Source organism: Strix uralensis, chromosome 6, assembly GCF_047716275.1.
Source record: "Strix uralensis isolate ZFMK-TIS-50842 chromosome 6, bStrUra1, whole genome shotgun sequence".
NCBI classification, from domain to species: Eukaryota; Metazoa; Chordata; class Aves; order Strigiformes; family Strigidae; genus Strix; species Strix uralensis.
The window spans coordinates 10,304,895-10,330,154 of NC_133977.1; the positions used below are offsets into that span (position 1 = coordinate 10,304,895).

Genomic DNA, 25,260 nt, shown 5'->3' on the forward strand with positions numbered 1-25,260 from the left:
CCTTATGCTCACCTTATGCTTGCTTTTTGCTTATGCTTTTTACGTCTTATGCTTGCCAGGGAGAACCTGGTGGCAAAGGTGCTGATGGCCTGCCTGGTGCAAGAGGAGAGCGAGTGAGTAGTCCTTAAATATCTAACAGTTTTATCAGTTAGCTTTACATGGTCTACGCTTAGAACATGAGTAAACTTACAGTGAATAAATACTGGCTAGGAGAGGTAAAGTAGTGGTCCCACCATATTTCATTCCAGCAGTGCAAGTATGGTTTCACAAACTAAATTAGACTTAATGCTAGTTTTTGTGTTTACAGCTGCTTGGGTAGCTATAATAGAATTTTTTGCAAGCAGAACATTACAGCTAATTGGGACAATGTTTTTGAGGGAAAGTAACAATGCAAAAGTAGAGAAAATATTACTAGCTTCTTAAATCTAGCTGACTGATGAGGAAAATTCTGGTTATAATGAAGCACGAAAAGACATCATGATAGTAAGTATTCTCATACAGAATACTACTACAGGTTACTATATATGATTACATCTACATAGCATATACACATAAAAGACCTTTGAAATATATGCATATATCTAATGAGTACATGCAAGCAGTATATACATCAAAATAATGAGGGATGATAAATATAAAAATGCGGCTTGTATGAGTTGGAGGAAATATAAAGGAATTATTTCATTCCATAGGTACGCATTAAATTCTCAAGAAAGAAAAAGTCAGGGAGCTAGTCAAGAGATGTTGAACATGTACTGAAGAAATGTAGTCAAATTATCTATGTGAAAAGTTAGGGCAATGGATAATTTTTATTGTCTACCATTGAAAAAGACCTATTAACTTCAGGTGGGTTTGGATTAGGTTTAGATGGTGGGGAAAAACTGAAGGAGGATCAATCAATTCTCTCACATCACAAAATAGTGTGATCTCAAAGTGTCAATCCAAAACATAGTCTGCAAAAATACACTTGCATTATAGACTTACTTCCATTTAAGTATCTTTAGCAACCTGTTTACACTGAAACATAAATGTTATTGATCAAAACAGAGGAATTAACATTGTCATATTTTGATATAAAACATACTATTTTCTAATTGTTTAGGGTAATGTAGGTCCCATCGGTCCTCCGGGTCCTGCCGGCCCACCTGGAGATAAGGTAAAGCATCCTCTGTAATGATGTTTGATACTGTAAAGAGTCACACAAGTGGCTGTCTCATGGGAAGAAGAAAAACACCTAGTAATCATTCTTGTTCCTTACAGGGAGAGACTGGTCCAGCAGGTGCCCCAGGTCCAATGGGCTCCCGTGGTGGTCCTGTAAGTGATAACACTTTTCGTCCAGTAGAACTTTACCATGGCTCCTCTAGCCTGGTATAGACATCGGTGTTGTACCTACCCTATCAGGAACACATGTGGCTTGAGTTTAAAATAAATTAAGCACATTTGTCTCCTGCTGACTCCTGGGATTTACAGGTGCAAAGGACTTCAGAAAATCAGTGCTTTTAACACTGTAAAGGGGTCGGAGGGCTGCAGTGAGAGGTCAGGGTAAGAGTGTGAGCAATAGTTGTTTCCATCTTGTCTTACAGTTAAGTAAACTTTTTAAAATACTCTTGTATTTATTTTTTAGATTGATAAAACAGCATATTTGGATTTCAGTTGGATCTGGGGAACACCATGGATTGTGCTCAAGGTTTATACAGGTGTAACTGAGATCAGTTTGTCACACTTTATATAATTAGCAGATAAACTGTTCAGGAATTTAGAGTTCAGTTCAGTTTTTAGAGCTCAGGAGCAACTGTCGTTTTGGGGTGGGTTTTTTTCCTCCAAAGGCAGATGAGACAAAGAAACTTCACGGTATTTGTGGGAGTGTTCTCTAACTTATAAAGCAAAGCCTATCTTTCCAACAACTTCCATTACTGGCATGTTGTTTTCTACAGGGTGAACGAGGAGAACAAGGTCTTCCTGGACCTGCTGGCTTCCCTGGAGCTCCAGTAAGTATAAATACTTAAAAGCAATTGAATGTGATTCTCAGTCTTTAGTTTCTCTAAGTTCATCCACATCTCAGAAAGTCTTGCTGTCACCGCTTTAATATACCTGCTACATACATTTGATTTGTTTGCTACTCTTTCTGTGCTCAGTCACACATAGAGCAACATTTCTTTATCCTTCCCTTCCTGTACTGGTAGACCAATAGAGTTCAACTGCATTCACATTTAATTTAATATTTAAATTCCCTTCAGAAGAATATCTGAACTGAATAGGGTTTCTCATCACAGTGATATCTATCTGCATTGTTTGAGTCATAATATAATAAAATTTTTCTACAGGGCCAAAATGGGGAACCTGGTGGGAAAGGAGAAAGAGGTCCACCTGGTATAAGAGGAGAGGCTGGACCCCCTGGAGCTGCAGGTCCACAAGGTGGTCCTGGTGCACCAGTAAGTTTTTGCCGTTCCTTATTGATACAAAGAGAGGTTTCTTCAGTTCTCCTTCAGCCTCAATGTGGCTGGGCCCCAGTGCAAGCATTTGAACTGCCTGAAACTTAATGGCACTTTCTATATTTTTTTAATAGGAATCTGTTTATCAGATCATTTGCTTTTATCTTATTCCTTCCATGTAGGGTCCACCTGGTCCCCAAGGAACCAAAGGAGAACGTGGATCTCCTGGAGGTCCTGTGAGTATCTCTTTGACATAGTCACAGATAAATTACTCTCTCTGTTACAAGAAATGTGATATAAATGAAAAACAAAACCTTCAATGACTTTAATTATTCTGGAACTACAGATATTTAAGTGTTCTAGAAGGAGTAATTAAAGTTGAGGTGTTTAGTGATCTAGATTACATTGATTTTTAACATAAGTAAGGTGCCAAAATAGCTTTTGGCACAATGACCTAAAGCCATAAATTGGCTTATCTCAACAATTATTAGATTTACATGCCATCTTTGCCAAGTGTCTCGAGCCCATTAGTTCACCTTTGAGGAATATATGGGATCTTCCCTTGGAGACAAAAAAAAGAGTGAACTTCTTGTTCAGTTCCAGGACATTGAATTATATTCAGCTGTTTTGCTTAAAACCTGATTAAAAGTCAGCAGTTGTATAACAAAACAATTTGTTTACATTTTTCCAATTTTCAGAAAATAACAACTAAAAGTATTGATCTCTTATAGGGTGCTGCTGGTTTCCCTGGTGCTCGCGGTCTACCTGGTCCCCCTGGTAGCAACGTAAGTTGTCTAACCCCCTTTTTCTTATATTCTTACCTTGTGGATATATTTAGACATATATTAGTATATTAAACTATATTAAGCTGTATGTACCTTGACATGAATATAGCATAAGCAAAAACATTCTGAATATGATATATGAATTTAGGGGAAAAAATTCTGCAAAAGATTTTACTCTCCTCTTATTTCCTGTGGAATAGCAATTCATTCACTTCCTGTCTTGATACTCCTTCTTCTATTGTGGTTTGCTTCCCAAAGCCCATCAGAGTTAGTGGAGTCCTTCTCCTGGATCAGGTCCTTGAGTATTTCTGTTGGTGGCAGGCATCCTGTCCTCTCTATTGCTCTTTTATGATGCAAGAAATATTCAATATTGGATCTTTAATTGGTATGCATTTTGAAAACTACCTTTTGTACATCACTGTCGAGAAGTTTTTTAATTGCCTGTAGAATGGAATGGCATAAGACTTAATTGTCTTGGGACAGAGGAGTTTGGAAAGATTCTTGTGGCAAAGTTTCTCTCTTACAGTATGGCCTACATCTGAAGTTTAATCTACCAGTCTGCAGCATCCTATTATAAAAATATATGTTGATGCATCAGCTAATTCCAGTATTTTATACAATATCTGTGTGTGAAGAAAAGCTGTTTCAAAATATCCTTGTATGTTCAACATGCACCTACTTTTGACTCACATAGTAAAAATTAGATTCTGATTTTTTGAGTCTTAAGAAATTTTAATTAAGAATACAATGGTTTACCAACTTTAAAATCAAAATTATAAGTTAGTCTGTTGTATGGTATAAATTAAGATGGATAATTTTATATTTGAATAAACAGATTTTTATTTTCTGTCTTATAGTTACAGACAGATGCAAATTAGAATACTGCTAAATAAAAAGTAGGATTTTATTTAAGGTACCATTAAAGTCAATGTAATTCTCGCCAATGATTGGCTAAGCTAAGAGTTTTAATGAAAGACATTTCATTCTGCACGTGTCCAAGACACCACCTTGAAGGTATCTGGCTCAAGTGATTCAAGAAATCAGTAGGGTCTGCTAGTATTTAAAATTTCTGTGGTAGAGCTGTGGGTAAGGAACATGTATCCTGTGTTGGATGCATTACAACCACCGGGCATCCAAAACGTGCAGGTATTGCATTATGCAAACCATATGTCCAGATAGTAGGGAGGAAAAAAAAATCAGTATTGAAAGTGGTAGGTGAAAGGATATCTTTGTAAGACCAGATCAGATTTGGGTGCATAAAGTTGGACCCTAAATCCGCCCTTAGGCAATGACTCAAATCTGGTTGGCTTCCATGAGGAAAGATCAATACCAGTAAGTGTGTGCTGCTGTTCCAGATAACACAGCTCACATTCTTATTTTTCAAATTTTTTTTTAGGGTAGTCCAGGTCCCCCTGGTAACGCAGGGCCTGCAGGCAAGGATGGGCCTCCTGGACCCCCTGGCAGTGCCGGTTCTCCTGGCAGTCCAGGACCTTCTGGAATAAGAGGTGAACCTGGCCCACCAGGTGAAAAAGGGTCACCAGGCTCACAAGGAGAAAAGGTAGGTACATGTTCAACCAGGGACTGTTACACCAGTAGACAGGGATTATGCCTGTCAAGAATAAGAAGCTGTCTATTGAATGTTAAAGGTGCTCAGTATTAATTGATCTGACCTTTTCTTAAACAGGGATTACCAGGTTTACCAGGTCCTCAAGGCGTTATTGGTACCCGGGGTAACACAGGTTTGCCAGGTCCGCGTGGCCCAAGTGGTCCAGCCGGTATGGCCGGTGCCAAGGTGAGACCGCGTTCAATGCAGCAGTAGCCTCAAAGTTAACACAACTGTAATTCAGCTGCTAAAAATACCTTACAGATAAAAAGTAATGAACGTGTTGTATTTTTTAAAACACGTTTTAGCCCAAAGACTACAGAATTTACAGTTATTTGTGTTTACATCCTTAAGATCAGGCTTTAAAAAGTCCAGTAACCAGCAGCTGTGGGATATGAGGTTATCTTTAATCTCTATTACCAAGAGTCCTGGATCAGATTATCTAGAAGTATATAACTAGCTTCACACACTTAAGGAGGGTCATGGGCTAGAAACTCTCCTTGGCACAAGATTTGAGTCATAGTTTCACCTGCTGCAAGTTGTTTATCTTTGCTTAATTCTTAATATGTTTCTTGCTTAAATATTATGACCCAAACAGAAAAATATCTTCACCTCCCTCCAGCAAAGGTGGTGTGAGGTTTGGTTTGTAATTTATCACTAGTATATCACATTTTCTTGTTAACTGCTTTGCCCATTCCTTTTGGGCACATAAGAGACTTACCCATTTATTATTTCTCAGTTGACAAAACAATAAGGAGCATTCCTTGGGTTCACTGGCCTTGCATGAGTATTACCAGCAATGAAAATAAACTAGTTTGGCCAAGTTTTTATCTTTCTTATTTTGAGTATTCATGATCACGAGTCACAATGACCCTTCACTTTATTAGGTCTTCTTCATAATCACTGCATATTTAATTAAAGATGTGTAATACAATGGTATTTAAGTACATTATCTGCAACAAAATCCTGTCCTTTTTTTGTTCAGGGTGAAGATGGTAAACCAGGCACCAATGGCGTCCCAGGAGAACGCGGTGCTCCTGGTCCACAAGGCCCTATTGGACAAAGAGGCTTACCCGGAGAGCCTGGCAGAGATGTGAGTGGATGTGTTAGACCTTCCTGCTAGCTTGTGAGTTACAAACGGCAGACTCTGGGAGTAAATATGCTTTAAGGTTTACAAAGCCTCCCTCAAGTGCCTGATGCACAGGGTTCTGGGTAGATTATGTTCTCATGTAAGGTGGTGTAGCCTGCTGTCCCTGCTATACCTTTTACTACCCATGGACCACATCTCTGTCTCGCTTGGAACTGAACAAGAGACTGCACTGCCTGTACATCTGAAAAATAATGCAGGTCTTACAGATCTTCCTCCGCCTCCAGGAAATCTTCTTTCTTGAAAAGTCTCTTTCTTTGAGCATTATTTAAGCTTAGTGGAAAACAAGCTGTCTATTTGTCATCCAGTTCATAAACAAACTGCACCACTTTTTTTTTTTTTTTTTTTTTTTTTCCCCAGGGTAACCCTGGCTCAGATGGCTTGCCTGGACGTGATGGATCCCCAGGAGGCAAAGTAAGGAATCCCCAATATCTTTAGATTGCCAAATAAATGTTATGTAGAGATGACAATATACATAGTTCTGTGCTATGTAACTGATTCCTTGAACCTCATATGCTCTACTGAAATTACACTGTAGTTCTGTAAAACATTAAATTTATTATCCTGTCAACTGTTACTATCTGCAGGGTGACCGTGGTGAAAGTGGCTCTCCTGGCCTTCCGGGACCTCCTGGTCACCCTGGACCTGCAGGTAGCAATGGTGCACCTGGAAAAGCTGGTGAAAGAGGATTTCAGGTAAAACCAAAGTAAATAGTTTACTGCTTATTTACATACTTATCCTATGCAAAGTACATTTCATGCAGTAATAAAGTAGAAATTTGGAAGAGTCATACATTTGTTACTGTCATAGTTTCTTGGCATTGAGGACCTCTTTTATAAGAATATCAAAGGGAAAAACATCACAGTTTGTTCCTGATAACTGTATATAAATTAAGATCAAAATCCACATATTCCTTAGGATGCCAAAAAGCACATCGTCCCACCAAGCCCTATGTTAATTTCCATCCCATCTGGTGCTCATGCAGTACCAACAATGTTATTTATTTATACTAAGGGAGTAACTCTGGAAGCCTTCAAGTTATTTCTGAGAAGTGCTGACACCAGCACAGCTTGAGCACTGAGCATCTCGCAAAATGAAAAGGGGTCTAGTGCATGTGGTACGTATCAGTGCCTACAAGCTGCTGAGTAAGACTAACGTTGGTAGAAAAAAGAACTGGCCAAAATTCTTGCTTATTATATAGTGTGTGTGTAGCTTCCCCTTGTTTCCAAACAGCTGCTGGCTTTGAAATGCTTATCTGGAAATATAAAGGCAATCTAGTCAACTCCAAGTGATCCATATCATCTTATTCTTATTGTGTCACAGGGTCCAGCTGGCCCTCCTGGTGCTGCTGGTGCTGCTGGTGCTCGTGGTCCTGCTGTAAGTCATATTTAAAGTATTTGTTATATCATACATTCACTATTTCCTGTTTTTGGGGCATTTCTCTTATTTCTTTATATATTCCTTTTATTGCAAATCTACTCTTAAAGGGTCCTCAAGGTCCTCGTGGTGATAAAGGTGAACCTGGTGAACGAGGCAGCACTGGTATAAAGGGTCACAGAGGATTTCCTGGTACCCCCGGTCTCCCTGGTCCTCCTGTGAGTATTTCGCATTGCATTGGGAATTATAGCTGTTCTTAGTTTCTGTGGTTTAGGTCTCAGGTAACTTGTTAACCTTAACTAATTTACTGAGGAAACAAACACCCACCCCACCCCCAAAATCTTTGTAATTTGATTGTAAAATGTGTTCAAAAGCCCAGATTCCCTGAATAAAGAACTAGAAGAAGCTGATAGAAGCTAAAGCTGGGTTTTCTATAATCCCTTTCAGCTATGTGTCTGCCTTTGTCTGCAACAAACACTTTTTGCATTCATTTATATAGGCTATTCCTGATTAAATTATAAAATATAGAAATAGGGGTTGAAATATCTATGTCTATTAGAAATCTATGCTAGGCCAACAACTAAATCCATGAAAAAGCTACTTGGAGTCCAAATACCTCTCTTCTGTCATGCGTCTTTTACAGTAATTAATATTAGGATGAAATGGGCATGAAATTGTAAACTACTGAATTATAAACGTGCATTACCATTTTGAACAGTTCTTAATAGCTAAAAGAATCGAAGGGTAATAGACAGGCATGCCCTGGGTATTTATGACAAGTAAAAATTTAAAAAGAGATTTACGCTGAAAAGAACTATTAATAGCACTCATGATACAAGTGAGAATCAAGAAACAAAAATTCACTCAATTAATCTATCAATGATGACAAAAAGATGGAATTGTTAACTATAAATGCCGCCAATGCCAACCTGTTTAACAACACAATATAACCTGTTGTCTAATGTATGACATGAGTAAAAAAAGAAATCTGATAAATTCTCATTTACACTATGATAGCAAGATGATCAATAATTTTTAAACATATGGCTTAGTTCTTTGTGGTGCATAAATAGAGCAAATTTTTTAATGCATTTGAAAACATGAGTGTTTGTCATATTATTTAAACAACTTTACCAGTAGTATGATTAAAACTGCAGCATTTTGAGCCTATAGCTATGTATTCTTATGAATACAAGATTTCATCCAAAGTTGATTGATGTCCATTGGCTTTCCTGAATTTTGGATATCACATCATTAATATTTTTTCATATAGAGAACATTTGATATTTTTTTCTGGTTAAAGAATGGCAACCATTCTCTTTCATACCTGACATAGTCTTTTTACAAGGATATGTTTCATATAATCTTAAAGATGTTTTCAATGTCTTTATTTAAGGTACATCCAGCTCATTGCAAAATATTACTGGGAGGTGTATGACTCACTTTTCTTTTCTTCATAGGGTCCCCTGGGTCCACAAGGTGCACTTGGAAGTCCAGGACCTTCAGGTGCAAGGGTAAGAAAAACTTCTTACTTAGCATAACTGGAAGAAAAATTCAGACTGTTTTAAAAAAAATTTTTATTTTTTAATATTTTTTTTAATTGGCCATCTTAACAGGCAACAGCTGAAGAAAGAGAAAACACCTGATAAATCATACAGAAATGTTTGAAATAGCTCACAAAGTATTTCTGAATTTGAGAGTGTCTGGTAAACTATTTTGACCATATTATTTGTGTTCAACATTGTTCTAGGGTCTTCCAGGACCAACTGGGCCACCTGGGAAAGATGGTACAAGTGGCTATCCAGGTCCAATTGGTCCTCCTGGCCCCCGTGGTAGCAAAGGTGAAAGTGGCCCTGCAGTAAGTAAATTGTGCACACTCAAACAAACAAATCTTTATGGATTATTCATGAAACGTAGAGCTCTCTCCCATTTAAGTATCTCCCTTAGAAAATCCTGTATTTCATGGCCTGAGCTTGTGGTAGGAGGTATCTAGCTATCAAGGCTAAATCAAAAAAAAAGATACAGATCATTTGTAGTTCAGTGTAAGTATTGATGTACTGTGCATTGTTAGTCTCGGATAATCATTGACTTTTCTGGATACAACGGGAAGGCAGGATCTCCTCTTTAGAATACAGACTCCCTTTGTGTCTTGGAAGCTATGAAATGGGTTTCCTAGACTCCTCTAGAAAGGCCAGTGCTGCGAAGGTCACTAGCTTAGTCACTTCTAAAGCTAAGAAATTGTTATTCTCTGAATTTTGGTTCCTTCTCAAAGGTCAGACAGAAGAAGGACAGCCACAGCTTGACAAAATTAGGAAAAGAAAACTCCAATTTTAGGAAAATAAAGGCCTGGAAAGTATAACAGATGTTTATAAGTAGCAAGTGCCATTATTATTTAATAAGTAAATTAAATATTTATGCAAAAATTCTCATTTTTTTTAAGATTAAGGCTCACACAGACTTGTAGTTTTAACCTGTGATCTCTACTCAGTGCTATGTTTGCTATTTTCTTTTTTTTTTTTTTTTTTTTAGGGTCCGCCAGGCCAGCCTGGTCTTCCTGGTCCTGCTGGTCTTCCTGGTCCATGTTGTGGTGGTGGTGGTGGTGGTGGTGGTGAAAAAGGTCCACTGGTCTATGGGTATGAATATCGAGATGAGCCAAAAGCAAATGATATCAATCTGGATGACATCGTAGCTTCAATGAAATCAATTAACAATCAGATTGAAAACATCATTAGTCCTGATGGGTCCCGTAAGAATCCAGCTCGTAACTGCAGAGATCTGAAATTCTGCCATCCTGAGCTCAAGAGTGGTATGTTAGGTTTTTCTTTTCACCAATGGTAGCAGGTCTTGATTTTTTTTTTTTTTTCATGAATGCTATTGTCTTTGAGTGTTTAAATGCAGAGATCTGCTATAAAAATTGATTTTTTAAAACAAATGTAATGATAAAGATGTTCAGTGTAATAATAATTTTAAACTGTAATTTACTATGCATTTACACAGTATACACACTGACTTCAAATCCACTCCTTACATGCTTATAAGTGAACATTTGTTTAAATAATTCTATGGAAAAAAAACACGACAAGTCTAAGTTCTACATTTATTTCAAATGTCAGTCATATTAGAGTATTCACATGAACTCAGCATATTTTATATCATCGTATTTTCTGTGGCATCTCATCTGTCAAAATTAATATGTTTCCTAATTTGGCTCAGGAATCTGGCATAGAAATAAACTTCACCATCATGCAGTCAAATTCTTCTCCAAATATAATAAGCCCCTTAACACTTTTTTGGGTTTTTACCTCTAGGAGAATACTGGATTGATCCTAACCAAGGCTGCAAGATGGATGCTATTAAAGTATACTGTAATATGGAAACTGGTGAGACATGCCTCAATGCTAACCCTAGCACTGTGCCAAGGAAAAACTGGTGGACCAGCGAAAGCAGTGGAAGGAAACATGTTTGGTTTGGAGAATCTATGAATGGAGGCTTCCAGGTAAGAAATTACCACAGTTAACAGCCCAAAAGGTAGTACACGTTGTACTCGCATACATCACAACATACTAAAAAATAATCCTGAAATTAAACTCAGCTGAACATTTGGTGGGTGAAATAATAACTGTATGGACTGTCCCTAGACATGTTTAAACAAAAAACATTGCTCATGTCTTGTACTCTGCAGTTCAGCTACGGAGATCCTGAGCTTCCAGAGGATGTCTCAGAAGTTCAGCTGGCCTTCCTTCGCATCCTCTCCAGCCGTGCCTCCCAGAACATCACCTACCACTGCAAGAACAGCATTGCCTACATGGATCAAGCCAGTGGAAATGTTAAAAAAGCTCTGAAACTGATGAGCTCTGTGGAAAGTGAGATCAAGGCTGAAGGAAACAGCAAATTCACATATGCTGTTCTGGAAGACGGCTGCACTGTAAGTCAACAAGAATTTAGCATGGTAGTTTAATAAATAATTCCCTCTAGGGAAGAGAGAACTTTGCATGACCTGAGTAAGGAAAGGACACTGCTGCACCTAACTGAGGAAATTTAGATCTTGTATGCCAGAAGCGTCACTCCTGCAGCAACCATAGAAAGTGAGGTGCACTCCCATTTAAATCTGTGCTTAAAAGGTACCTTCTTGCTTTAGAGTCAAAGTCAAGGAAGTCACAGTGAACAAGTTTTGATCCATCCCATGTCAACTCTAAGAATAGTAGGAAACATCTTAGTCATACAAAAAAAAAAAAAATCAAGGCTAGCTGATTCAAGCCATGGGCCATGATTATAGGAAGGGGCGAACCTAGTCATTTTGCAGGTGCAACACTGCGCCTTGCTCACTGCCCCAGAAAGTACTGGAGAGTGCTGGTCTATGAGCTCCTGCAGCCTTTCCAGTAACAAGTACAAAACAGCATAACACCATCCACAGTTTCTCCCTCCTGCTGGTTAAGGTCCCAAAAGCACAACAAACACTGACACATGTGGCAAACCTGCTGTTTAAGGATGCATGAACACATCTATACTGCAGCCACTCCGTGGCCATTTCTTTAACATGAACATGAAGAGCTACCTCATTACTGCTGTCACTTTTCCCTAAGGCCAAAACCACTTTTACAAACAGAGTAGCCATTTGTACCATCTCCCAGCATGCAGAGCACATTTCAGTCCTAAGTCAGGGCACTGGCACTGCTCCAGAGTACTCTACTGTCTATCAGGGACTCCATCCCTTCTGAGATGCAAGGTCTACAACCCCACAAGACCTCTTACCAAAGGTCCAAAAATGAAGAATATCTATGTAATTGTTCATTTCTACACAGACTACAACCAGTTTTCATGGTGTTGAGAGGGACACATTAATACGGAAAGTATGAAACTGGGGGGGGGGGGGGGGGCAGTAATTTTCCACATAGCCCAACACTGATTTCTTTAACCTGATTCTTTTTTTTTTTTTCTTTTCTTTTTAACTTCACAGAAACACACTGGTGAATGGGCTAAAACAGTCTTTGAATACAGAACGCGCAAGACAATGAGATTGCCTGTGGTTGATATCGCACCCATAGATATTGGTGGTCCTGATCAGGAATTTGGCGTGGACATTGGCCCGGTTTGCTTCTTATAAATCAAAAATCCTGCTCTTTCTGAAACCCCAGCAAACAGATTCACACTCCAACTGTGCTCCTTTGTTTTAGCCTTGTCAACTAGTACAGGTGACCATCTGTATCCCAGTTATTTATTAACAAAATTTCTGGGGGAAAAAATCAATTTGATATTAAGGGTTATGTTTTTTGCTATTACACAAAGTACAGTAAAAATGCTTTTTTGCTCTATTTTTTTTACCAAATTCCATCTTCAAAACATGTCTCCGTGGTGCTATAATACAACTTCAACACTTACTAAAACAACACTGTGTTCTATTAGTTGAATGTTAGCCAATTTACAAAGCACTGATTGCTCCCAGTACCAAAGTTTACCCTTCTTTCTAAGACGCAGTCCATAAAGCTAGAAAGACCTCCCTGTTTCAACTACCTCAACATGGACAGAAACTGGGATGTGTCTGATGAGTCAAACCAAAAATCAAACAAATCACTCAAAACACATTGGACCTATTGGTCAATTCAGTGGAAACATTTGGTACAAAATTGTCTATTTCTGTACTGATTAGCTGTGAAAAAGTACAGTGTATTTTAAGAGTTGAATACCTTAATGTCAGTAGTCACCATAATTTTATTGTTGGATTGTATTCTGTTATCAAAGGTGCTTCTCTACTTTCCTGTCATTGCTGGTCAAGACCACTAAAATTAGGGAAGTGTAAAAGACTAATATGATGGTGCTAATGTATTTTTCACTCCTAACTCTGCAAGTCAGGGTTATTGACTTGCTTAAAAAAAAAAAAAAAAGTAAAGGATTTAAAGCAATTGTAAATGTCTCCTGTCAAAGATTGTCATTGGCATGTCATAGACGAGAACTTTCTCCCTTCACTCTGTAAAAGTCAATAAAGATGCAAAATTGTGAACTTCTGTCATGTTAACACATTTATAGTGTTGAAGGTTAACCATCTTTGTAAGCTTTTATATGGTTGTTGGTCTATTCCTTACAGAGACACATAATAAAATATCTTAATAAAACTCCTTGTTGTTTCATAAAACTGACCCTTTTTTTTATTTTACTATTTGTATCTCTTCAAACAAATTCATAAGGCAGGATACAAATCTAGTACCACTTTAACTGATTTTTCTAAGACAATTTGAAGGAAAACTTGGTAATCCTAAGGGATGCAGTTTATGGCATCATACTATGAACTTTTCTTTCTTACTTTTTCCACTCCTCTCCATCCAGTGGCTCATTTTTGCGAGCTTGGTGAGTTCTCTGACTATCAGCATGGAGTCAGCTCTGACAGCAAGATCCGAACCAGCACCCATGCACCTAGGCAGATCAGTTTGGAGAAAACAGAAGAGCTTAATCCTCCCTTTTACCCCCAAAAAACTGCCTGAGTCTAAATAGGCAGTGATAGGCTACTATCCTTTCAGATGGCAGCTTGAGTAAATGGGCTAAGGGTCTCCTACAGTGCAGGCTAGAGGCACTAGCAGTTTGATGAAGCTGACAATCTAAGCATCTTGATATTTTTTATGGATGCTGGAGCTGTACAACTATATTTTTTATGGACATTGGAGCTGTACAACTAAGTCATCCCCAGAATTTAGCAAAAATTCAAGGAGATGCAATTACCACAGTAGTTCAGTGGTGCCTGAGCCAGAAGATGGCATTAGCCATACACCAGAACCTGGGAAGTGAAACCTCTCCCAGATGTAGAGGCTGATAGATGCTACTCAATCTTTCCTGTGAAGGAAGATACAGAGCCTGCTGTCACATCATTACCACAGTACCACGCATTGCTCCACAGCTCAGGTTCAGTAAGGAGCCTCTACAACAAGGTCAGACAACAAAAATTAGGCAGAAAAAAACCCCAATCAGATTCTTAAAGGTTCTTATTGATGCTTATGGATCATGCATCCTCTAGAATACTTTCTGGATTGGACCAAGCAGGAAAAATGGACAGAGAAAAGTTGGTTTTTAAGAAACCTCACCAGATTTGGGTTTGTGCCAAGACACTGCACTGCTCTGGCATCATGGAATTTCGACATGCCTGTGCAGAACCAAAATAGCAAGGAGCAGGGGGAGACCTTAGCAGCACGAATGCAGTATCAACACAGGCACAACTCTACTTAATGCCACATAAATGAATAGTGCCAACAACTAATAAAAAATATTGGGTCTTGCAGGAAACCTTACTTTATGAAACATATTTTGTGAAAACATCTACCATTTATGGAAGATTATAATTCCATGTATGTAATAATATTAATCTGACATAAATTACATAGCAGGAAATCTTTTGATTGGAGTTGAAATTTTATGAAAGCAGCTGGTAAAAATGCTGGCTGGTGGGAAAAAAAATGCATTGGAAAAACCTGCTCTTAATCCCCTGTAACAGCTGAAAAAAATAGCCTCTCTAATCTCCAGTACTACTGTGGCTGAGTGAATGGCTGGTAACAATAACTCAACCTTAAAACTCAATGTCTGGGGGTTTTTTCCTAAAGAAAACTTATAGTTAGCAAGTCTTTGATTAATAATTTCTACTAATGAAAGGTGATTACTGGAACATTTGTAGAAAACACAAAGAAATAGCTGAGACCACCATAAAATAATTTACTTGATCCAAACACCTTAATTTTTTTCAGAGGGTCACTTTTATTAAGCCTCCATGATTCTGATAGTCCTGCACTTTTATAAAAAGGTCTTTGAGATAATAGAAATATTAAATAGATCAGGTTAATAAACAAGAATTAGCTTAGGAAAAAAGGCTAGCCTCTGGAAGATTTAGATCCTTTTTTTTTTTTTTTTTTCACTCTGATTTACTGGGTTAGCCTGCAAAAGGCTCTAGCTTTTCTTTTACACAGGAAATGTAATTAAAAAAAAAAAAAATTCACCTGACACTTTCAGGCTAGCAGCACCATTACTCACTGTTACAGAGTAGCATATCAAGTGCATAGATTACAGCACTTCTGGGAATAACCCACTTTCACGCAGGTAACTAATAGAAGACTTTCGAGGCTGTATGGAAACAACAGCACCTGCTTGCAAGCTCTAAAACATGTTGATTTTAAAGCACATAGTCAAGTCCATCTTCCTTTAGCATATAAATTTAAGTTGTATTGGAGAAAAGAAAAATAATAATACTGTAGTCTGCATAGTTGAGAGGCATAAAGTTGAATGAGGGGCATTAAAAAACAAGGCAAGATGTTGCCCACACTGTAATAAGACTGATATAAGAAATTTCTCATTCTGATCCACAACTTCATATTCAGTCATATGTTACATCAGTTCATAATCATACACTTCATAGCACCACATTACTACAGCTCTTTAGGGAAAACAGGTAAAGAAACAAAAAAATAAACCCCAAACACAAAAAAACTTGCCTCAAAGAATTTCCCAGATCGTACCAACTGCTTTAAGATATCACTAATTTAAATTTTAATATTTCCTTAGAACTTTACCTTTCCAATCAATTGCAGGTTATCACCTAAAGATGTAGCTCTTCTGCAGGACACCTGAGTTTTTCTTCTGGTGGACATGGACTCCTTGACTATTGACTGTGACATAGGGCATATTGCAACACCTCCTTGCCACATTCTTTATAGAAACTATGTTTTAAAAACCCAAAACACGACAACAATCCAGAAAACCCTTCTCTAACAGAAAAACATTACTATCTCATTAGGCCTTAAACAATTTATAAACAACACCTGTGAATCACTCACACAGCCTTACCTCCCTTTGGGTGATAGGTAATTCTCCATGACCATCATAATTAGCAGCTGCATGGCTCTAGGCACTGCTTTTAAAAACCCCACAAGTCTCCTTTCACAACCTTTGATGGGGGGGGGGGGGGGGGGGGGGCGCAGCATGAGAAATTGCTGCAGAAGCAGTTTGGCTTCAGCAACCTTCCCTGCTGGTGGTAACCACCTAAGGCCAGCTACTGGCAATAGAGGAGCCATTCAGTGAGTTTGAAGCTTTTCACCTCAGTGGTAAGTTTGCAGCTAGAACCAGGCCAGGAGAAACAATCACTTATAATGGGGTTCTGATGGTTTCTGAATTTGAATAGCTACTAGGATTTTTTTTTTTTTTTTTACTGGAAACTAGCTAATTATCAACAACTTTCCTTGCTAAAAAAAGAAGCCAGACATTTAAATAATCAGCAGTGTGATTTGTAACCCTCACTTTGCTGTGACATCAGCTAAACAGTCTTAAGCCTCTATTTGCAGGCAGTAACCTAGAGGAAGAAGAGCTGTCTACAAAAATTTTGAATTCACAAAGGGGAAAGATCTTCCCAAGGCACACTTTGCCATGCTATGGCTGTCTTGATAGCTTTAGTAGAGAAATCTAATTTCTAGTGTTGTCAGCTGCATATTATTTATATAAGCTGGAAAATGTGTTATTTTAGAGGACTGGTTATTAATTCTGACAGTAACACAGCCTCACTTTAGTCACCAAATTAGAATGTATTTCTTATTACAGATAACAAACCCATTTCAACCAAGACTGAAACCCTAATGGTTCTTTGAAAAATCAAATCCATTTTCTTTTCATCAGGAAAGAAGTTAGGTCTGCCAGGCTCTGATTTTTAAACCAAGTGCCTCTCTTCTGGAAATGTGAGTAATGAGACATTTGTTGCACAAATCTTAAGCTACAGTAATGTATGAAATATTTTTATGATGATGTAGCATTTTAAATCATCATGTTCTTGTAATCAGATGTCCTTGACTATATTTTGTTATGCTCTTAAAGACAATCTGTAGAAACCTAGATTTAAAGTACTAGAAGAGAAGGATATTTTGCAGGAGGTTTTAGGATTGGGGAGATGAAGAGATGGTTTCTGTGTTTCTGCCTACCTGTTGACTGAGAGGAGGTGAGATGTAGTTCACCCTGCACTGAGGGATTGCTGTTCCAGGATTAATGAAGTCCACTAGAACAAAATCCTGGTGGTCTTGTCTTCCCACTTGCTCTTCAGCCCACAGTAGCTTCAGCCTAGAGAATGTCTTCTAGAAGCATTGACTGTAATCCACACTGCTGCTTGTGATATCTCTTTCCGAGAAGGCCATTGGTCATCATCCTTTCTTTTTTTTGCCATAAGTTGTACCTGGCAAAGCTATACTTACCCAAAATTTCTCTGCCAGAGGAGGTTCATGAGAAACTACATGGTATCCTTTCAGTATACCCTTAGCCTTGGACATTTCTGAATTAAAGGTCAAAACTTAAGCTTTGCTGCTGAATCCACATCCACTGAGAACGCAGTCGTTAAAAGGTCCCTCTTGGAGGCACTTGAGATGTTCCAGTTTCAGTGGAGTTTTGTGAATGTTCCTATCATAACTCACATTTCAGCTTCACTACCTTTGTTACAGTAACTCCAAGGTACCTGAAAAAGTCTACTCGCTCCTCTTTTCAGTTTGGTAACATCTGCAAAGCAGAGCTTAAGACTTCTGTCAGGAAATGACTGAGTTTATATGGCAGCAGGAAATGCTTTTGACTTACTCTGATTTTTGTGTAGAATCACAGAACACATTCTTTAGAGGGCAGACACGCTTGAATTACAACGATCACTCCTACAGTTGTCACAATCTTCTGTCAATGTGTTTCTTTGTCACAGGGAAGATTGCTCCCTATCAAACATGTAAAAACATTTCACCAAAGTTTCTAGAATTGTAATAATATTCTTTTGTTATGATTTGTTGGGTTTGTATCAGTTTTCACTCAGTTGACTAAGGCCAAAAAGCAGTTCTGTGATGCTTTGTCAGATGTGGACTTGCATGGGTGTTTTTCTGCACAAACACTCCTAAATAAGGCTGCAGTCTTGCCTGGAGGATGGGTAGTAATACCTCAATTTTGAGGAACTAATTTTGCAATAGAAACATTTGATAATGCACCATTCTCTGATATTAAGACCACAACAGATCATAATGATTATGAAATATTATTTTAAAAAAACCTTAAAACAGAGCTTATAGAAAGATGGCTTCTTACCCTAACAGCGAGGAAAGAAAAATGTGCAAGAAATTAATGTGGGGCATGGAGAAAAGAATTGACTCTTCCAGCATCCTGCTCAAACTAGAGTGTTGCCTTATACTTTTAATACTTTTCCAGCCCTTCTCCCAGCAAATGATAAAACATATCAAGCTGATAGTACAATAGATACAGTAGCAATCAAGCTCTCTGAATTTTCTCCTCTGTTGTGTAAATCTATAAACCATTTCACTTTTAGTCTGTCCTGTTTCTGATCTCTGGCATTATGTCCTTTCTCCTTTGGCTTGTGGAAAAAGCAAATTCCTTTTACTATTCCTAAAGATGTTGTCCAATAATCACATCACAGGAATGAGAAGCAGCTTTGAAAGCAAGCTGGTCTTTTTGTACCTAGTTTTCCCTTTGTGACCACACATATGCTCTCCTGGGGAGGACAGGGTTCAATGCAGGTTGGTCTCAATTGTAATTCATGATATTCTTCATAATGGTTCCCACAATCTCTATTTGATACAGTAATGAGCATTACCTCTGATTTTAACATGAGCTAAATTTCTGAATAGCATGACAGCATGTAAAATAGGTTGGCTAAAAACATACTGCTTTTTAAGAAACTTTATCTCTCTAGTACCTATCTAGCAATTTTGCTGAAGAAGGCTCCTTTATGCAGCAGAATGAACTCTGCAGAACATGCCTGAAATCACACACTTCGACAAAAACCTTTAAACTCTTAGCAAGCAAACTGTGATCCACTGGATACAATAATGCAAAATCAAACTTGTGTATTTTTTCTAGCATAAACACAGTTTGACCAACTGGGTCTATGGGGCCACAGTTTCTTTGGCATTTTATTTCAGCTATTGAACTGCTGATTTTGTCATCTTTACCTTGTTTTCTCTATGGTATTTGCCTACTTGCAGAGAATATTTTTTTCTTCCATTACCATTTCTACATTTCCATTTAGTTCTGCTTTTTTTGTTTTACTCTGTCTTCCTGGAATCCTATTCTTTTCACAAATATAATCTCAGTAAGATCAACTGCCTAGTAAGTATTAAACCTTCAGTATAGCCTTCAATTCTTGAAAAAATAATTTTAAAAAATCCATAGATTATGAGATTACCAGTCCAATAACTACTTTGCTCAGTCTCGGGCAGCTACAGGAGACAAAAGAAATTTAGGAGCTCTTACCCTACAGTAATAAGAAAAATAATGCTTTTTTGCTCTTAACCCATTTCTAGACTCTACTTGCCTTCATAGAGAAAAAAAAAATCTTCCTCATTCCCCTCTCTTTGCTTGCTATGTTTTGTAGACTTTTGTTGTTTCTAGCTATAATACTGTGATATTTTTTCTTACATTTCTGTGTTGCTTGATGCATTCTTTTCCTGCATGTAGCACTCCTGGTACGCCACAGAATCTTTTTAGTATTAAAAACTTAGAGCTGAGTATTTATGATAGCTGCAAGGAAAGAAGTTTGGAAGGGAGAGGCCTTGAGACTTGAACTTATGCTCTCATTCACCCAGAGACAACAGAATAACCACTGAGCTAGAGGGGAGTACCAAATCAGAAGAGAAAGGAAAAGGTCTGTTTGGAAAGAGGGTGGAGAAGATGTGTTTTAAGCTGCTCCACCAGCCTTTTAAAAGAGCAAACATTCAGCCAAAATGTGACCTCTTCTTCACAGTCACTCTAAAACTGAGGTGCATAAATCCAAAACTGATTTGAAAAAACCCTCTTGTTCAGGGAGGACTTAAACCATCAATTCCTTTTTTGCCTTACATTTTAAGCATCCAGAACTGCTCAGTATAAAGAGCTCTCTGCAAGAAGGCTCTGATGCAGTTAGGGGGGCTATGATCACATTTGATCTATGAATTCAGAGCTGGGCTCCTCTAGGAAATACAGAAGGATCAAGAACACTTTTTTCTTTTTACTATATTAATATTACTTAATTATACTGTATATAAAGCAATATTAATACTGCCCAGTTGAACTACTGGCCATGTTAGCTGATGTATCCAATAAACTGTAGCACTCTGATCAGTTCTGCCCTCTGTATCTCTTTCTGCTCAAAATAAATTAAGAGAAAATGTCAAGCAGGAATAAGAAAAAAAAAAAAAAAGCCTGGAGAAGGCATTATTGAACTCCTTACAAAATACAATATGTATTTAAAATAAAGGTGAAAGATCACTAAAACTAGTCAACAGCAAAATAAGAATATGCTCAGCAATACTTGAATTTCAGTTCTTTGTTCGCTGTGCTTGCAGATAAACAAACCTTTTCATTTCTGGGAACATTTATCATTACTTCCAAGGCCCACTGAGCATATCTTCTCCTCCCTCCACAACTTGAAAGAAATCTAAAAGTAAAATACACTGTAAAAATTGGTCAGTGTTAGGAGACACTGCTTGAGAAAAGAAATCCAAAATGGATTCTAGTGTGCAGCTGTATAAAATCTAAGCTGTGAAGGTGAAAATCTGGTGTTAAAAAAACCTCATAGCCCTATAGACCAAAGCTGCTGGTTTTCATACTTGGCTCCTTTTTGTGTTCTTAGTAAGATATTAGAAAGGATAGGCTCCCATTCCACTCGTAGTGCCCCTCACATGAGGTAAGGTCTGCTTGGTCCCAAGTCTGTAATCAGCTGTGTAATTACATACAAAGTCTGGTGTTTTATATCTAGAGTTCAGTGGCACAGGGATAAAAGCATGACAGTGATGATACAAGCACCTTGAGAACAAACATTGCAAATCCACATGAATTGGTTAAAATCAAATTATAAAAGAACCCACATCTTTCACTAAATGTTCAAGATAAACTGCTGCATTAACTCCACCACTGATGTAAACATAAATACCAAATCATGAGCAGTAACAGAATTTCACCTTCTATGTGAGATTTTAGTGAATAGTTGCCACATGACTCTTCTTCAACAACCTCAAAACATTTACACTAATCATGGATTATAATACTCTGCTGATGAAAATCAGAGATTAAAAATAATATTTGGAGTATAGATGTATGTTTGAAAGGTATTTATTTAGTGCACCAGAATAAATGTCCTGTAGAAGTATGACCACAGCCACTGGATATCTACCTTTGCATGAACATGTTGGAGCGAGCCATTACACCTCAGATTATTCAGTGAAATTAATGTTATCAGATTCTTGAGAAGTTTTAGATGTGATAAAAGAACTCCCAAGACATGTATTTATAGAAATTATTTCATGCTAGTAAAAAAGAAATCATAGAGTTCCTGCTTGGGTAATAAAAGCAAACAGATAACATCAGCGTGAACCTGTTAACTTGCCTGTTCCCAGTTCCTACCTGCCCTCTATGGACATGCATATGGACAACCTGGAAAATTGCAAAGCTCCTACCCCTTTTAGGAAGAGGAAAAGAACCGAGTCTTGCCTGTCTTGCTACAATGCAACTTTATAGCTTGTCCAGAAACTTTCTATTAGTGATAACCTACACTGACCTTGGAAATGGCTAAGTCACATCTTATTCAGTCTTGAATAAAAATTCTCTTCCTCTGGAGTCTCAAACAATACTAGTTAGGTAGCTTTAATAGGACTGATGGTGATTACTTCATACAAATTGACGCCTATCTTGTAAAAACTGGCACAGAGAGCATCATTCAGAATACCTTTATATTCCTATGTGTGAATACTTCAGGAGAATGCATTGCAAATGAGTTATTCAAATAGCAACAAAACAAAAATTAAATACTTCTATTTTTAATTTCCTGAAAATGAACTGATATGGAACACACTGGAAGGAGGCATTCTACAAAAAGGAAACCACTTACATAGCGAGAAGCATGTATTTAATTAAATGCTTTGCAGAGATACATGAATAAAGCTATGTGCATGACTTTCTTTAGGGATGGCCCCAGCTGTTTATTTTTTTTTTTTAAAGGAACAAACAAAAAATGTGGAGAGCACAGATGCAATAAAGAAACAAAAAAACTAAGTAAGTTTGTACCCACATACTTTACAAAATAAAGCATGTTAGTGGTACAAAACATTTTATATACTGTATGACCAACAAATAAATGCACTGTAACATTGTTCTCAAACACCATAAGCCTAACAGCTAAGCTCTGAAATGACACTGACAGTAGGCATCTTTATTTCATCAGCCTTCTAAAGAGTCATTTAGCACCATCACTTTTTTGTTGCTTTTGCCCCACCTATCTCCTTTCTCGAAATAACAACAGAAGCATAGCACCTTTTAATATCTAAAATGAAAACAGGAATATTAAAATGCATCCCAACTTCCAGAGATGAGGTAGCTCATGCTAAGAAATGATGGAACTTTCTTGCCTTGACAACTCAAGGCCAGTATGTCAAATTACTGGTGATGCATGTCTGGATGTCGGCTAAAAACAATGAATTTCTAAACTTTCTCTCTTTATTAGCAATTGGTCTGGTATACATGTGAATGATTTGCAACATACATAAATTGGCACCATATATAAGACATCTGTATAATTTGATATGTAATGGCTTCTAAGATGGGCAAGTATTGGAAAATCAACAAGTATTGGGTTTAAGACATATTTTGAAGATTAAGGACAATTTAATGGAATTTCACAGATATGTTCTGAGGAGTGAAGTCTGGCCTTAAAATTTAAGATATGGGAGTCCCCTACTGAAAACTCATATTTACCCCAGTAGTATTTTTAATTAATAAATTAATCATGGCTATGGAATACTTCTCTGAGTAGACTATTACATAGGAAAGTGCAGGAAAGACAATGCCAAATTAAGATGATCTTGCCTGAAGAGATTTTTCTTCTACAAAAGACACAGATTTCTGTGAATGGCTATCATACTGGCAACCACAGGAAGACAAACTGGGGTAGAGGGAGTAGGTATGATTGAAATACAGCCAACGGTTCACAAAAGTGCTCTACTTTTCTGATATTCAGTATGCACCCAAGCAAAAGAAATAATCCTTAGAGCTTTACATAGTTCCACATTAAAACTAACTATTTTGAATACCTGTAAATTTCAAAATAATTTGAAACAAAAGCAAGGCAAAAGATTCATATTATTTTTAAAAGGTGGTCATCGATCCTCTTAAAATTGTACTATTGTACTAAAAAGTTGGTTTCAATCAAACAGAAGGTTTTTAAGTAAAATAAATATTCAAAAGGAGGCCGGGCATTTAAAAAGAACCGTATATACAATGCTGATCCAATATCAGCCATTACTTCAAGAGTCTCAGGATTAACTTCAATCAGTCTAAGTTCATGTGTTTAATTGCTGCTGTTGCTGGGTAGTGTGTTAATTTCCCCCCTTCCTCTTACACAAAGCAAACTGGCCCAATTTCAATTCCAAATTCCTGGTCGGTACTGCCAATGTCCACTGGTGCAATATCTATGATAGGTAAACGTGCCACATTCTGTGTTCTGTACTCAAAAACAGTCTTGCCCACGTTTCCATTACGTTTCTGGAGGAAAAAAAGAAAAAAAAAAATAATAAAAACTTAGGCCAGAGATCATGTCAGAAACAGCCTGAATTCCAGCTGACAAGTCAGTTGTCTGATAGTTCAGAAGGATCTCACTAGATCTTTCCTGAGCAACACCCCCCCACCACCTGTACTGCACCTTGGTTATTTTAAAATATATCTATCTTGCCTTTATAGTGATGAACAGATTGACACAGCAGGATTTCCCTGTCAAGCTGGGTTGATTTTTCTTTGCTATGAAATTCTTCTCTATGTCTTAATACGCACCTGAACACATAATCTTGGGCTATGTTACTTTAAAGCACAGAGAGTACTCCAATTTATTTGAAGTGCAAAACTAATTTTAGAAATATTTTTGCCTATATCTTGGGCTTGGCTGAGAATGCTGTTGAACATGAAGAAATTTACTACTTACTGGTTTTATACCCACTAAGAATTTGGGCCAGGGGGGCGGTGGGGGGAACATTTTCTTTTCCAAGTCAGTCATAGTACAATGAGCTGCCTCCAGTGTATTGCTGCAATAATCTTACCCACCTGGCAGACAAATGCTTGAGGTTATCTGACCAACTTGTGTGACTGCACACAGAAGTAAACAAATACTGGGAAATGCAAAATGGCAAGATACATGTCTCAGTATGCTCACCAATAAGTAGTAATTTGTAAATACCCTCTCAATAGTGCAGACTTCTATTATGTGAAGCTAGAATTGCAGTAAAATACTTATTTGATCAGTTACTTTTACAGTTCATTATAAAATTCTGCAGCATTTTCATTATTTCATTCTATGGATTTTTTTCTAAATTAAGGAGGAACCAAAAAAGGACAAAAGACCTTTTTCTCCCCAACAAATGACAAAAACCCCAAACTTACAGAACAGCTGTCATGAAGAACAGTGTATCTGAATCGGCTGTTTCCCTCCGCTTTGATCTCCAGGTCATTGGCCCCTTTCAGAATTACAGCTTTTTTAAGGTTCCTCGTCTGGTCATCCATGTACCCAACACTGTTTTTACAAAGGTAAGTGATATTCTGGGAAGCTTCCTTTGATAGGAGGCGCAGGAATGTCATCTGAGTGACAGCTGTATCCCCGTACACAAACTGTGAAGATAAAGAAATAGATCAACATATACTACATGAAAAGTCATTAAGAGTTAGAAACATCTGTCATTATCATAATCCTTTCCAGACATGACTAGCAGGAGCACTATTACATAAAACCTAAGAATGGTTTCTTTTGTAATTTGCTGCCAGTTGAGGACAAAGAAATGTAGACATCCTGTAACAGGGATCATTTTGGAGAATTTTGACCATATAACTCTGCAGCTGAACAACTGAAAGGCAGTTGGGCCTCCACAGACATGCCAAGTTTTGGAATGAATTCTGTCTTGTTTC

At 37.7% G+C, this 25,260-nt stretch overlaps 2 protein-coding genes across 3 annotated transcripts in view; one reads left to right on the forward strand and one right to left on the reverse strand.

Moving 5' to 3' along the window:
* The window catches only part of COL3A1 (collagen type III alpha 1 chain), a 52,390-nt gene extending 39,534 nt beyond the window's left edge, over positions 1-12,856 (forward strand). Inside the window, exons 32-51 of the mRNA XM_074872681.1 lie at positions 60-113; positions 1,103-1,156; positions 1,261-1,314; positions 1,935-1,988; positions 2,325-2,432; positions 2,615-2,668; positions 3,164-3,217; positions 4,614-4,775; positions 4,902-5,009; positions 5,806-5,913; positions 6,328-6,381; positions 6,555-6,662; positions 7,291-7,344; positions 7,455-7,562; positions 8,805-8,858; positions 9,095-9,202; positions 9,874-10,150; positions 10,653-10,840; positions 11,027-11,269; positions 12,302-12,856. Of these exons, the coding sequence (XP_074728782.1) occupies positions 60-113; positions 1,103-1,156; positions 1,261-1,314; positions 1,935-1,988; positions 2,325-2,432; positions 2,615-2,668; positions 3,164-3,217; positions 4,614-4,775; positions 4,902-5,009; positions 5,806-5,913; positions 6,328-6,381; positions 6,555-6,662; positions 7,291-7,344; positions 7,455-7,562; positions 8,805-8,858; positions 9,095-9,202; positions 9,874-10,150; positions 10,653-10,840; positions 11,027-11,269; positions 12,302-12,448 (2,151 nt within the window). The 3' untranslated portion in view covers positions 12,449-12,856. The remainder of the gene's footprint in view (positions 1-59; positions 114-1,102; positions 1,157-1,260; positions 1,315-1,934; positions 1,989-2,324; positions 2,433-2,614; positions 2,669-3,163; positions 3,218-4,613; positions 4,776-4,901; positions 5,010-5,805; positions 5,914-6,327; positions 6,382-6,554; positions 6,663-7,290; positions 7,345-7,454; positions 7,563-8,804; positions 8,859-9,094; positions 9,203-9,873; positions 10,151-10,652; positions 10,841-11,026; positions 11,270-12,301) is intronic.
* A 9,261-nt stretch (positions 12,857-22,117) lies between these two features.
* The window catches only part of COL5A2 (collagen type V alpha 2 chain), a 113,060-nt gene continuing 109,917 nt past the window's right edge, over positions 22,118-25,260 (reverse strand). For both annotated transcript variants that reach the window (XM_074872682.1, XM_074872683.1), the window contains exons 53-54: positions 24,742-24,966; positions 22,118-23,853 (exon numbers count right to left, since the gene is read on the reverse strand). In XM_074872682.1, coding sequence (XP_074728783.1) covers positions 23,707-23,853; positions 24,742-24,966 — 372 coding nt within the window. In that variant the 3' untranslated portion in view covers positions 22,118-23,706. The remainder of the gene's footprint in view (positions 23,854-24,741; positions 24,967-25,260) is intronic.